This window comes from Thyridium curvatum (assembly GCF_004353045.1).
Source record: "Thyridium curvatum strain D216 chromosome Unknown NODE_22_length_467593_cov_81.276643, whole genome shotgun sequence".
In the NCBI taxonomy this organism is placed as follows: Eukaryota; Fungi; Ascomycota; class Sordariomycetes; order Thyridiales; family Thyridiaceae; genus Thyridium; species Thyridium curvatum.
In genome coordinates, this window is record NW_022156777.1 from 13,375 (window position 1) to 25,541 (window position 12,167).

Here is a 12,167-nt window from a genome sequence, read left to right on the forward strand (position 1 = left end):
TTTTGAGTCTATTGGCAAGACTGTACCCGTGGCCGCCTTGAGGTCTGCGTCAGAACAAGAATGGTTAACCGCAGGAGAAAAGCAAACAGAAGCTTCACAGAAAGTTGCGTCCAAGTTTTTATTCCAGTGACTTACCAGCTAATCTCTCAGGCTGGGATAAGATCTATTGACCTCCTCCTATCTTCTCGGTGAATCAGAGGACATGAGATATAAAGTTAGATTGTCGCTCTTGATGCTGTGTACTATAGCTTCTTCTTTCTTTCTTTCTTTCTCTTCTCATTCCGCCTCCTTTTTTGTTTGCTGCCTTGGTATCGATTTTCCACGTGTTTTTCTCTTGTGTCAAGGGGAGAAGAAGGACAAGGCTAAGCCCAGGGAGTCGAGAGAGAGGATCCGGATAAGAGCTATTCATGCTTCCGCCAAACCCATTAATCCTCCATGGATGGGTAAGCATGCCCCGACAAAGAATGCCAAGAAGTTACATATCAAAACCTTAAATCCTATTAGCTGGAAGAAGTTGAGCGGGTATGTGGTATAATATAAATAGTCGGTAATCAATTACCAAGACATCCGTCTGGCTCACCATACTATGGCAGAGAAAGTGACGTAACCTGCAATGGCACATGTCGGAAATGAAAACAGTCGTATCATCCCCATTGGGTTGCTTACATGCACAAGTGATGCGGTGCGAGAAACTACGAGCGAGGAAGTTCAAGATGAACTCTCCATTGCATTCTAAGAACTGTTCGAGATATGTCCAGTCATTTTCTAGTTTCCGCAAGTTGATGATCAAGACTTGTGTGTGCATGTTGCGTTTACGTATATCCCAGGGCGTTTGGCCAGCTTCTGGAGCCCCAATCCTGAGAACCCTGCGCCGGAGCGTCTCCCTCAGGCGGAGATGGGAGAGCCATATCCAAATCCATACCCGAGACGTTGGCCACCCATTCGGGATGGAGAGGCACCTGGAAACTCTTCAACAGTGCAGACGAGCCACCCGACTTGTCATGCGTGATCTGGCAGTACTTGTTGAAGGATCCTACAAGGAGAAGAGAGTTAGTTCCCAGCAGGTCTGTACCAACCCAACTCCCCAGCCCCAGTGATACCACTCACTTATCAAGAACTTTGGCAAGTACCAGAACTCTGCAAACTGCTCCAGAAAGAGCAGCAGAAGAGTCCTGCATGTGCCAAGCCGAGAATCAAGTTTCGGCTCCTTGCCGCCCAAGAGGTCGATGTGGAACTGCAGGACGACGAGGGCCGCGTAGATGATGAAGCAGACCGCCGGGTCCACTCCGGTCGAGCGCTGGCCGTCCCACTGCTCGACCACGGCTACAATGTCCTGGGAATAGGCGAGTGTCTTGGCGCGGAAGGTCGCCTGTTCCCCGTCGGCCCCTTGCTGAGGGAGCGACAGGGCCGTCAGGAGATGCGCGGCGTTGATGTGGAGCACGCAGATGAGCCGGGCGTGGTAGTCCTCGCAGGACTCGTCGTGCAGGACGTCGCGGGTTGTCCTGAGGTACCACGGCGGCAGCGCCAGCCTCAGGGCGGCCGTGTGCGTCTCGAACGCGGCGATGCGCGACTTGAGGCGCTCCGACGGGGCCTGGTACCACAGCCGGTACAGCGTGGCGGACTCGCGGAGGAGCGCCGTGGTGACGATGTGCATGTTGAAGTTGACGTGGCGGCCCAGCGAGAGGACCTCCTTGGCGACCTTCCAGAGCAGGTCCGGCTCGTCGGGGAGGAGGATCTCGGGCCGCCGCGCGCCTCCATGTCCGTCCAGCGGCCCAGAGTCGGCGAGGAGGGACGTCCGGATGCTGTCGATCTGAATCACGAAAGGGATCGCGGCCGTGATGTTGGAGTACGAGTCGAGACAGAATATGCACCACCATAGGACCTTCCACTCGTCCCGCTCTTCCTCGTCGAGGGCGTTCGCCATACATGGCAATGGTCCCGCCCGGTGGTCGATCTGGTGGAGTCGGTAGTGGTGCGCCTTGCGCGTGAGGTTGCCGATCCGGAGCCAGGCCTTCTCTCCGGGGCTTTGGTGGAACTCGTAAAACGCGAGGAGGCAAGCCTCTCTGAAGTCGTCGAGCGATGGCCGCCGCCCTGCCGCCGCCTTGTCTATGCTCGGGACTGATCTATCGTGGAGATGTGTTTGCAACGAGGCGGCAAAGTCCAGCTCGTCCCAGTAATTCGGCCGCCCCAGGATCTTGGCCGTCATCGTCAGCATGACGGTGAGGAGGTCTCTGTTAGCAGAGCCATCCTCGTGCTGTCTGCGGAACTTGTCGCGGTGCAGGATGGGCATACAGGGGTGGATGTATGCAAAGTAGTTGTCCAGTCTGTTCACACACAACGTTAGTCCAAGTGGAACGTCGGCGAGTATGGTCGAAAATTACGCACATCGACTTTTCTTGGTCAAAAGTCAGGCTCGGTTCAGGTATCGACAAAGTGTCCTGCGGCGTGACCAGCCAGCTGTCGGGGAATATGGGTTGTGGTTCGGCGGTGGCAAGGTCATTGAGTACTGAAACAGCGTCAAAGTATCCTGGGTCAAGCTGCACCATGGGGTCATCCTCAAGGTTTGGAAAGGACTGGGGATTGTGTTTCCTCCTTTTGGCCGTCTGATTTGATGGTCCTACTCCCCGAAAGTAAAACAATCAGCTTCTTTCGGCATGTCGATCAACATTAGTTCGGTGAGTTACCTGACCGGTGTCGCAGGGTGCCTTTTGCCGGGCCAGGTCGCTTTCTGGTAGCCGAATACAGGCATTCCTCGCTATTCTCAAAGCAACGGGAGCATGTTGGGCGTCTCATGTCGCCTACAATGTACGTCAGTTCAAGCCGATGCTGCCGGAATTGACCGATGTGCGTGTACATTTCACCTTCTTACTGCATCAGAGGTCAGTATCTAGGACCAAATACCACGCCTGATTAGGGGATGCTCACACGATACAGCGATCACAGACACGACTCCTAGGCTCCTCAGCCCCAGAGCGGCTTTCCGGTGAGGTACTGTCAAGTACCAAGGGCGATGTCTCTTCCATGACAAAGTTTGGCATCGGTACAGGTACAGGTACAGAGAACTCCGTAGAGCTCGACAAGCCACTGTCGGCTGCTACATCAATGACTCCTGTGCCCACGCTTATTTTGTCTGCCTGCTTCCAGACGGAAGTATCAACGTCAGCAGTATGCGGTCACAAGTGAAAAGATGCATCACAAGATTGTATTTGGGAAGGCGGTGCAGTCAGACTCCGGGGTTGGCATTTCCGCTACTCCAAACAAGGACTAGTGAGGAACAAGGGTCAAGAATGTTGGGACTATGGAGCATCTCCAGAAACAGAATCACGCTCTCTCACATTGGTATTGCAGATACTCAATGAACGCATCGAAAACTCAGTCTTGTAACTCCTTCACAGTTTGATTCAAACACCTCGATAAGGCTCTTGGAGTGGTTCTGTTATGACGCAAAAGCTCCATGACGCCGAAATCAGTTACCTGCTGAATGAACACCTTCCAGACCCCCTCTTCTTATTCCCGGAGGAGCCTGCTGGGACCCACAACGGCGGTGCCCGGCCGGCCCGGAGCAACCTCATGTTCCTCCGAGGAACAACCTCTACCTTTACAACCCCAGTCGTCGGTGCGTCATAACGCCGCGTCACAACGCCGCGTCACCGAGAACCCCAATAGCATAAAATGCTGCGCCGATGGAAAGGGCTTGGCATTGGCTCGGATGTCCTATAAATTGAATGATGTTAAGTGGTTTTCGATAGGTGTTGGCTACCACAACATCAGTTCTAGTATAGAAAACAGGTGATACAAGTTCCTTCACAAGATGCCCACGATGTCGACTTTCCAGGCACTTGTTCGCTTCGAAGCCGATGATGGCCAGACATATTTTGCCGATATAGAGCCCAGCAATGCCGGTTCCCTCTGCCCGGGTCATCAGCTGGAAGGGTTCTCGTCCTTTGCTGCTTTTACGGCAAAACGTGGCGGGAGGTCAGTGAGACTGGCCAAAGTGAGTGGAATGCGCTTAGTGTCTTGAATCACAGTCTTACTAAGTGAATATTAGATACTAGCCCCCGTGCCTAGTCCAGGCCTGCCGATCTACTGTGTTGGGTTCAATTACAAATCTCATGCAGAGGAGAACAAGGTCTAGCAACCCCCAAATGAAGGACATAGAGCCTGTTCGTTGACTTGTGTGACCAGGCCAAAATCCCCCAACACCCTCCTCTGTGGACGAAACCTGCTGCTGCGCTTGCAAATCCAGGGGAAGACATCCATATCGACAAGTTCTGCACTACAAGCTACCCAGATTACGAGGTATGCTAGCCCCTTCTCATGACTTGCGGCTCGCACGCATCAACATTGATGCCTCCATGATAGGGTGAATATGTTTTTGTGACCTCGCGAAAGTGCAAGAATGTCACTCCCGAAGAGGCAGAAGATTGCATACTCGGCTACGCCACGGCAAACGAACTCTCTTGCCGGCTGTTCCAGGATCCAGATCAGATGGGAGGCCAGTACTTTTTCGCCAAGGCTTTTGACAAGTTCGCACCTATTGGTCCCGTTCTTGTGTCTCCCGAGATTTTTGCCAACGGAGGCCAAGGCCGTAAGCTCACTACCAAGCTCAACGGCAAGGTGATGCAGGAGGCGAGCATCGACGAAGATCAGATCTTTAGTCCAGCACAAGTCCTGAGCTGGATGAGCCAAGGTAAGTCTGAAGATCTTTTGATAAATGAGACGCTTTCTAATTCGCAATTACAGCCACTACTATTCCTGCTGGTACAGCCGTCATGACTGGAACGCCGGCTGGTGTGGGATACTTCCATGAACCGAAAAGGCTCCTCAGAGACGGAGATGTTGTCGAGATTGAGCTGGAAGGGTTGCCAGCGCTCCAAAATAAGATCGTGTTTGAGGCCTGATGCACGCATTATGTCAGAACCCATACTTACAGTAACAATACCGAGTATAGTAGTCAAGTGAAGACGGTGGCTTACTATGGTCGGCAACTGTTAGTGCCTTCCCTCCATCAAATGTAATGAGCGTTTGCAAATGTCAGGTTGGCCATGGGAAAAGTATTCGTCTGTACTCATTTCCTGCTGCCGCTACAGAAAACTAGCATACTCTTGGATGTGTCTTATTTGCGTGCATATGATAGTCAAGATACCTATAATTTTGATCAATAGACGCTTCAGGGAGCGATAAAGTTGAGGAAAGTATCGATTTTCGTATCGACAATTAATATTTTACAAGGCTTAAGCCCAGGATGTCTTTCAAACATCATCCTCTATCATCTCCCCAAGCAAGACAAGGCATTGTTCTAGTTCTGCAACGGACCCAATAACCTCAAAAACGATGCAGTCTGGCCGGAGGATCGCGAACTTGGCGGGTGTCCCGATTCGATCCATATAAGCGCCTGCATCATAGCCGGGGCGGAGGTTGAGATTGCTTAGACCTTGTTCCTTGCAGAGATGAAAGACTGGCTCCGCTCCAGCTACTGGCTGCGTGGTCGCTGATGCATCAGGGCTCAGGTACGCTATCGATTTTTCTGATAGCAATTCCTGCGGCAACTTGGCTCTTCTCAATGATTCCTTGACCTGGGAGTCTAAGTCGCCATAGTGACTGCCAATGATGAGCAGTGTCAAGATGGTCTGCCTTCGAAGCAGCTCGTCGGACAGCACGGGCTCTTGTCCTCTCGCTTGTACGTAAACTTGAGCTAGCTTGGGACCGCCCCCAAACTTCTCTAAGAAGAACCCATTTTTGGTCGGCTTGTAGCCGTGGCTGTCGCTCTGGAAGTTCATCTTGAGGAACCCGAACAGTTGAAATCGCACCAGGAAGTCCATAGCCTTCCGAACAGCGTACTGGAGCCATCCTTCCTCGTTGTTGCACATCAAGCCGTTCACTCTGGTCAGCCTGGTCGAGTCGTCAACACCCTGCCTCCGCTCCTCCGACCACATCGTCAGCAGGCGCTCCGCTGCCTTCCCTTCCGGCGGATGCCCAATCTTCAGCAGGGCCGCGAGGCGCCACGCGAGAGCATACGCGTCTCGGATGCCACAGGCGATGCCCTGCCCGCCAAACGGCGGAAAGACGTGGGCCGCGTCGCCGGTGAGGATCGTGCGGCCAAAGAACCACCGGTTCACGACCTTTTGGGCGAACCGGAATGAGCGGCACCGCAGCACCTCGATGCACTCCCTCGGAAACGCGACTTCTCCGCAGGGGAAGCTCTCGCCATTCTCGTCCTGCGTGCGTGTCACCATGGGCAGCAGATGACCCAGCAACATCTCTTCGGCGTCCATGTCGCCGGCCCAGTCATTGGGCACGGCAATCTCGTGGCGCCAGATACGGTCGGCGTGGGGGCCGAAGCGCCCGCAGGCGGTCGGGCTGCCCGGCGGACTGCAGAAATGCCAGTGCCGGGGCCAGAAGAGGTCGTACACCTGCTCCGGGGTGTAGCCCAGCGCCCAGAGGGGGAAGTCCGGGTGGCTCTGCGGGGTGGGACCCTTTATCCTGAGGTTGGCGGCGATCCAGGTTCCCTCGTAGGCAAAGAGGCCCGTCTCTTGGCGGATGCCGGCCGTGGGCTCCAGGAATTTCTTGCGCACAATGCCCTTCTTACCGTCTGCACCCACGAGCCAGGTGCAGGCGATGTCCCTTGCGCTGCCAGAGGGGTCACGGTAGTGCACCACGGTGGTACTAGTACGTCCGCACTCGGTGCGGCCGGTGACCTCGCATCCTTCCCGAAGGTTGCAGAAGGGAGACCGGCTGACGAGGGTGCGCAGCGCGTGTTCTAGACATGGTATGTTTAGGATGCGGGGGATCTTGGCCTGAGTCGACATGAGATATAACATACCAAGCCTGGGCTGTATCTGCAAGACGCCATCGGGAACGACCTGCTTGAGCGTATCCTTTCTGATGTCGACTGTGATGAAGGGCGGGTTCTTGAAGCTGCTCTTGTGGAACCGGATCTCCTCGACGACTTTGTTACTCTAAAAGTTAGCGCTGTCACATCCATCACTGCGGCTGAGGCTCCTTGCCGTGTCCGATGTGTTCCATCTGCTGACTGCCCACACCCAAATCCTGCAGTATCCGGTTGGCATCACCTGCCAGAAAGACGCCACGCGGGTCCTCTGTGATACCCGTTTCCCTTTCCAAGATGGTAGACTTTAAATATTAGCATTTCTAGGCGCACCCTGATGGTTGTGGAAGTGCAACAGCTTACAGATACTCCATGTCTGGCGAGGGACAGAGCCAAGACCAGCCCCGAAGGGCCCGCGCCAACTATGACTACTGGGGCGTTGGTCATGTTGCCCGACCGAACAATGACTTGACAATTGGTTTCTACATCAAAGAGGTGCGTTTTGAATTATATTGGCCTCGTCAGTCCCAAGGCTCATCGTGCAAATTCTTCCCCCAACAAGCCTCTAGTCCATATTCATCTTGGTGTTGTCGAGGTGGGTGGGAATGCGCCGCGGAGTGACTTTGCCGGAGTGACTTCCACGGAGTATCCCCTCATTCACCCCGGTGAGCTGTGAACTGGCTAACCGGCAGGGTTACATATGTGTCACGCCCAACTGTAGAATATTTGATACGGTGGGCTTGACTGACCTTTCCAGGACCATGCCTTGAAGTGACCATGTCCGTTTCAAACCTGTTCTTTTCCTTACTTTGTCAATTGCCCGGCCCCGTTCAGAGACTGATTCTGCCCAACATGCGGATCCCTCACGTCGAGAACTACCCTTCCAAAGTTCAGCTCAGTAGGATCTCCCACGTCTACTTTGAACATGCGGACCTGGAGAAGTTTTCCGAGTTCGCACACGACTTTGGATTTGTCGAGGCCGAGAGGCGTGGCGATGTGATCTACTTTCGTGGCTACGGCCGGGATCCGTACTGCTACGTTGCCAAGAAGAGCGCCGATGGGAAACCTAAATTTGGCGGAGGAGCGTTCGTGGCAGCGTCCGAGGAGGAGTTCAATAAGGCAGCAAAGATACCCGGGGCATCGCCACCCAAACCTCTCGAGGGCCCCGGAGGCGGCCAGGTCATTACTTTTGCCCGACCCAACGGGACTTTCATGCACGTCATTTACGGACAGGAGGACCGGCAGGTTGACACCAAGCACATACCGACCGAGACTCACGATCACCAGGGGCCTTTCAACACGCCCTTTGAGAAGCCGAGGCTAGGTAAGGTGACGCGGGTCTTAAACCAGCGGCCCAGAGATTGATTCGTTTGCTGACCAGAGCGAGACAAAAAGGCCAGTTCCAGCGCTACCACCCGGGCCCGGCCCTCATCCACAAGGTCGGCCACTACGGCTACGTCTGCAAGGAGTTTGACGCCGAGTTCGACTTTTACACGTCCAACTTCAACCTTGTGCCCTCGGACGTCCTCTACCACCCGCAGATCCACGACATGGACGTGCTGGCCTTCATCCGCCTCGACCTGGGCAAGGAGTACTCGGACCACCACACCTTCTTCATGCAGCGCGCGCCGCCCGAGGTCGAGCAGACGTACGTGCACCACACGTCGTACGAGATCAGCGACTTTGACACGCAGCTCCTCGGGCACGAGTGGCTGGCCAAGAAGGGGTGGCGCGCCGTCTGGGGCGTCGGGAGGCACGTCTTGGGCAGCCAGATCTTTGACTACTGGGCGGACCCGAGCGGCTTCAAGATTGAGCACTATGCCGACGGCGACGTGGTCAACGTGGACATCAAGACGAGGCGGGATGTGGCCGGTCCCATCTCGGTCTGGGGTCCGGAGCTGCCCAAGGATTTTGGGGATGACTTGACCAAGGAGCAGCGGCAGTAGGGAGTTAGTAGGTAGTTGGCGAAGGGGTTCTCCCAACCTCTGGACTGAAGCTCATGTTTCCTTTGCCCAGTTGCTAGATCTTTCAGAGTAGCCACAGAATCACCTCCAGCTCTTGGGAGGATCACTCGAGATGGATGAGGTCCATTCAAGCTCCACCGATCTGAATGCTAGACGAACTGGACTAACCATTCTCGCTCGGGCCGGCGCATCCGGAGCATCTCAGCGACACCTCGGCGCTGAAAAACTGGGGGCCAGCTCCCCGCATGGGACCACAGGGGGGAATGCCGTACAGATGTGCCGTGAGGATTCTCCGAAGGCCTCAACCGGCTTTTCCGCAGGTCATCAGTGGGGCTCGGCGGTCCGAGGCCCGTCAACCCCTGTCGCTACTGCACTTGCTGCAGCGTGTAAGGTCAGAATAGATAGACTACATAAGCATTTCCTTGGTTGCTGACCGTGAGTGTGTACGCGCGTGTGCATCTGTATATTCGTACTTGTCGGCATCTCAGAAACCTTTCCCTTTTCACCGCATCTGGAGGACAACAGACCCGTCTGAACTCATCGCACATCGCCATGGCTCCTCCCACGACGACCAACTCTTGGCAGCACCCGAGCCCGCACCTGACGCGCGTCGACGCCTTCAGGCGGCAGGTCAACCGCCGCTACGGCCTGTCGCTCGAGACCTACCACGAGCTGCTGCGCTGGTCCGTCACGGAGCTCGAGGCCTTCTGCCGCGAGCTCTGGACCTTCTGCGGCGTCGTCTGCAGCGCCCCGCCGGAGCGCGTGGCCGGCCCCGACGACGGCGCGCTCGACAGGATGTGGCCGCGCCCGAACTGGTTCCCCGGGGCGCGCCTCAACTTCACCGAGAACATGCTCGCCGCGGGGCTCGCGGCGCACCCGGACGCCGTGGCCGTGTCGGCCTGCCGCGAGGGCGGCGCCGCCTGGCGGCACCTGACGTGGGCGCGGCTGCGGGACGAGACGGCGCGGTACGCGGCGGCGCTGCGGTCGCTGGGCGTCGGGCAGGGGGACCGGGTCGCCGTCGTGACGACCAACTCGGTCGAGGCGCTGCTGGTGCTGCTCGCGTGCGGCAGCGTCGGCGCCATCATGTCGTCGACGGCGTCGGACATGGGCGCCAAGGGCATCCTCGAGCGGTACCTGCAGATCAGGCCCAAGGTGCTGTTTGTCGAGTCGCGCGTCGTGTACAACGGCAAGACGCACGACCACCGCGAGAAGCTCGGCGGGGTCGTCGCGCAGCTGCGCAAGGCGGTTGCGGAGCTGGAGGTGGTCATTGACGTCTCTGGCAGCAGCTGGAGCGATGGAAGGATGTAAGGCTGCCTGAGGGACAAGTTTTGATTCGGTGCGATGATGTTGTGCTGATGGACTTGGGTTTCCAGAAAATCCCTTGACAACTTCCTCGATGTCCGGACAGAGTCGCTTAGGTTTGCTCAAGTACCTTTCGATCACCCTATCTATATTCTCTACTCGTAAGTTAAGTTGATCCTACGACCGATTGAGACTCAGTCAGCTAATACATTCTTAGATCAGGGACTACTGGACCACCAAAATGTCTGGTCTCAATATTCATCACGCCCAGATATGATTAGGAGCTAATCGATTTTGTATAGGCATTGTCCATGGTGGAGGTTCCGCCCTCCTGCAGCAAAAGAAGGATTTCATCCTGGGCTTCGACTTGGGTCCAGATTCTACATACTATCAATATACCACCGTGAGCAAGCTTCTAGAACAAGATGGGAGTTGCGATGCTGACTTCCTTCAAAGACAGGCTGGATGATGTGGAACTACCTTATATCCGCATTGAGCCTCGGCGCCAGGATAGTGCTATACGATGGCAGCCCTTTGTACCCCTCTCCTGACTACCAAGTACAGCTGCTTCAAGAGCAAGGGTGAGTTGGGCAACTTGATCTTTGAGACCTGGTCGAAGAGCAACACTGACAATCCCAGCGTCACACATTATGGCACGAGCCCCAAGTTCCTAGCTGCCCTCAAACAAGCTGGAATAAAGAATATGCCGCCGCTGGACAGTCTACAGATGACACTGTCAACAGGGGCGCCTCTATCTGCAGAGATATTCGAGTGGTTCCGATCGATCTTCCCAAGTAAGGTCGGTCTGGTCAGCGCGACTGGAGGGACAGATCTCGTCGCAGGAAGTAAGTATTGGTGCTATCTTCCCTAACCGATATGAGGCTAATTGAACGTGCCACCATACAAGTCATCGGAGGCAGCCCACTTCTCCCAGTCCACCACGGCGAGCTGCCAGCCCCGTCGCTGGGCATGGCCGTCGAGATCTGGGACGCCAATGGCAAGAACATCGAGGACACGGGCGAGAAGGGCGACTTGGTCATCACGAAGCCCTTCTTCAGCATGCCGATCACGTTCTGGGGCGAGGGCGGCGAGGAGAAGTACCGCAAGGCCTACTTTGACACATTCCCCGGTGTCTGGCACCACGGCGACTTTGTGCGCAAAATCGTCAAGACCCAAGGCTACGAGGTCCTCGGCCGTAGCGACGGAGTCCTCAACCCAGGTGGTAAGCATCTGCTAGATGCCATGTACAGGCTGTTCAGTAGCTCATAGTTTCATTCTCTAGGTGTGCGCTTCGGAGCCGCAGAGCTCTACGGCATCGTCGACCAGTTCTCAGAGGTGCAGGACTGCATCGCCGTGGGCCAGCGCCGCAAGCTCGACGCCGACGAGCAGGTCCTGCTGTTCCTCAAGGTGAAGACGCCGCCCCTGTCGGATGGCCTTCGCGACCGCATCCGGACCACGATCCGGAAGCAGCTCAGCTCCAGGCACGTTCCGGCCCACATACTGGAGGTCCAAGACATCCCCTACACGATGAACGGCAAGAGGATCGAGAACCTGGTCAAGGACGTCGTGTGCGGGCGGACCGCGAAAGTGGGCGGCACGGCGGCCAACCCGGAGTCGCTGGAGGAGTATGAGAAGTTTGTCGACCTGCCTCTGGTGCAGAGCTCTGCAAAGCTGTAGGTAAGGGCGAGGTCTCAGCCGTGATGGTCGTTGCACTGCTGCAAGGCTATATGCATACTACATTCGACCAGAGATAGATCAAGATGGGTTTTCGGTAGCATTCCACTCTTCTTCTAGACCTATCTCTCGACATTAGACAGATTTGTTTTGCACCATGTACCGGCTGAAGGAAGCATAGCAGTGACTGATGGTGGTATCAGAGAGAGGGAGTAAGGAGGTGTTGTCTCTACTCTTGAGAATTGACAGCCTATCATACCTGGAGCGAACCTGTCACTCTATATCCCTGGTCGGGATTCCACGGCTGCATCACCATGTATGTGGCCGTGGTAATTTGAAAAATTCAAGCCACACCACACCATCTTGACTTGCTTCCGTTTCTCATTGCAACGATTGTA

General features: G+C 55.5%; 5 protein-coding genes across 5 annotated transcripts; 3 read left to right on the forward strand and 2 right to left on the reverse strand.

The window, feature by feature from the left end:
- Positions 1 to 812: 812 nt before the first annotated feature.
- On the reverse strand, positions 813 to 2,546 carry E0L32_004510 (uncharacterized protein; the record flags this gene model as incomplete). Its single annotated transcript, XM_031138929.1, has 3 exons — positions 813 to 1,033; positions 1,108 to 2,324; positions 2,386 to 2,546. The coding sequence occupies 3 exons, from the start codon at positions 2,544 to 2,546 to the stop codon at positions 813 to 815; spliced, it is 1,599 nt and encodes a 532-aa protein (XP_030996944.1).
- A 1,274-nt stretch (positions 2,547 to 3,820) lies between these two features.
- E0L32_004511 (uncharacterized protein) lies at positions 3,821 to 4,901 on the forward strand (the record flags this gene model as incomplete). Its single annotated transcript, XM_031138930.1, has 4 exons — positions 3,821 to 3,994; positions 4,186 to 4,299; positions 4,363 to 4,690; positions 4,744 to 4,901. 4 exons carry the CDS (start codon positions 3,821 to 3,823, stop codon positions 4,899 to 4,901), a joined length of 774 nt encoding a protein of 257 aa, XP_030996945.1.
- Positions 4,902 to 5,252: 351 nt separating this feature from the next.
- On the reverse strand, positions 5,253 to 7,276 carry E0L32_004512 (uncharacterized protein; the record flags this gene model as incomplete). The annotated part of the gene is made up of 4 exons (XM_031138931.1): positions 5,253 to 6,760; positions 6,824 to 6,959; positions 7,042 to 7,134; positions 7,193 to 7,276. The coding sequence occupies 4 exons, from the start codon at positions 7,274 to 7,276 to the stop codon at positions 5,253 to 5,255; spliced, it is 1,821 nt and encodes a 606-aa protein (XP_030996946.1).
- A 405-nt stretch (positions 7,277 to 7,681) lies between these two features.
- Positions 7,682 to 8,775, forward strand: E0L32_004513 (uncharacterized protein; the record flags this gene model as incomplete). Its single annotated transcript, XM_031138932.1, has 2 exons — positions 7,682 to 8,153; positions 8,213 to 8,775. The coding sequence occupies 2 exons, from the start codon at positions 7,682 to 7,684 to the stop codon at positions 8,773 to 8,775; spliced, it is 1,035 nt and encodes a 344-aa protein (XP_030996947.1).
- A 570-nt stretch (positions 8,776 to 9,345) lies between these two features.
- E0L32_004514 (uncharacterized protein) lies at positions 9,346 to 11,772 on the forward strand (the record flags this gene model as incomplete). The annotated part of the gene is made up of 8 exons (XM_031138933.1): positions 9,346 to 10,097; positions 10,167 to 10,256; positions 10,313 to 10,338; positions 10,398 to 10,498; positions 10,552 to 10,676; positions 10,735 to 10,940; positions 11,003 to 11,317; positions 11,378 to 11,772. The coding sequence occupies 8 exons, from the start codon at positions 9,346 to 9,348 to the stop codon at positions 11,770 to 11,772; spliced, it is 2,010 nt and encodes a 669-aa protein (XP_030996948.1).
- Positions 11,773 to 12,167: the final 395 nt, after the last annotated feature.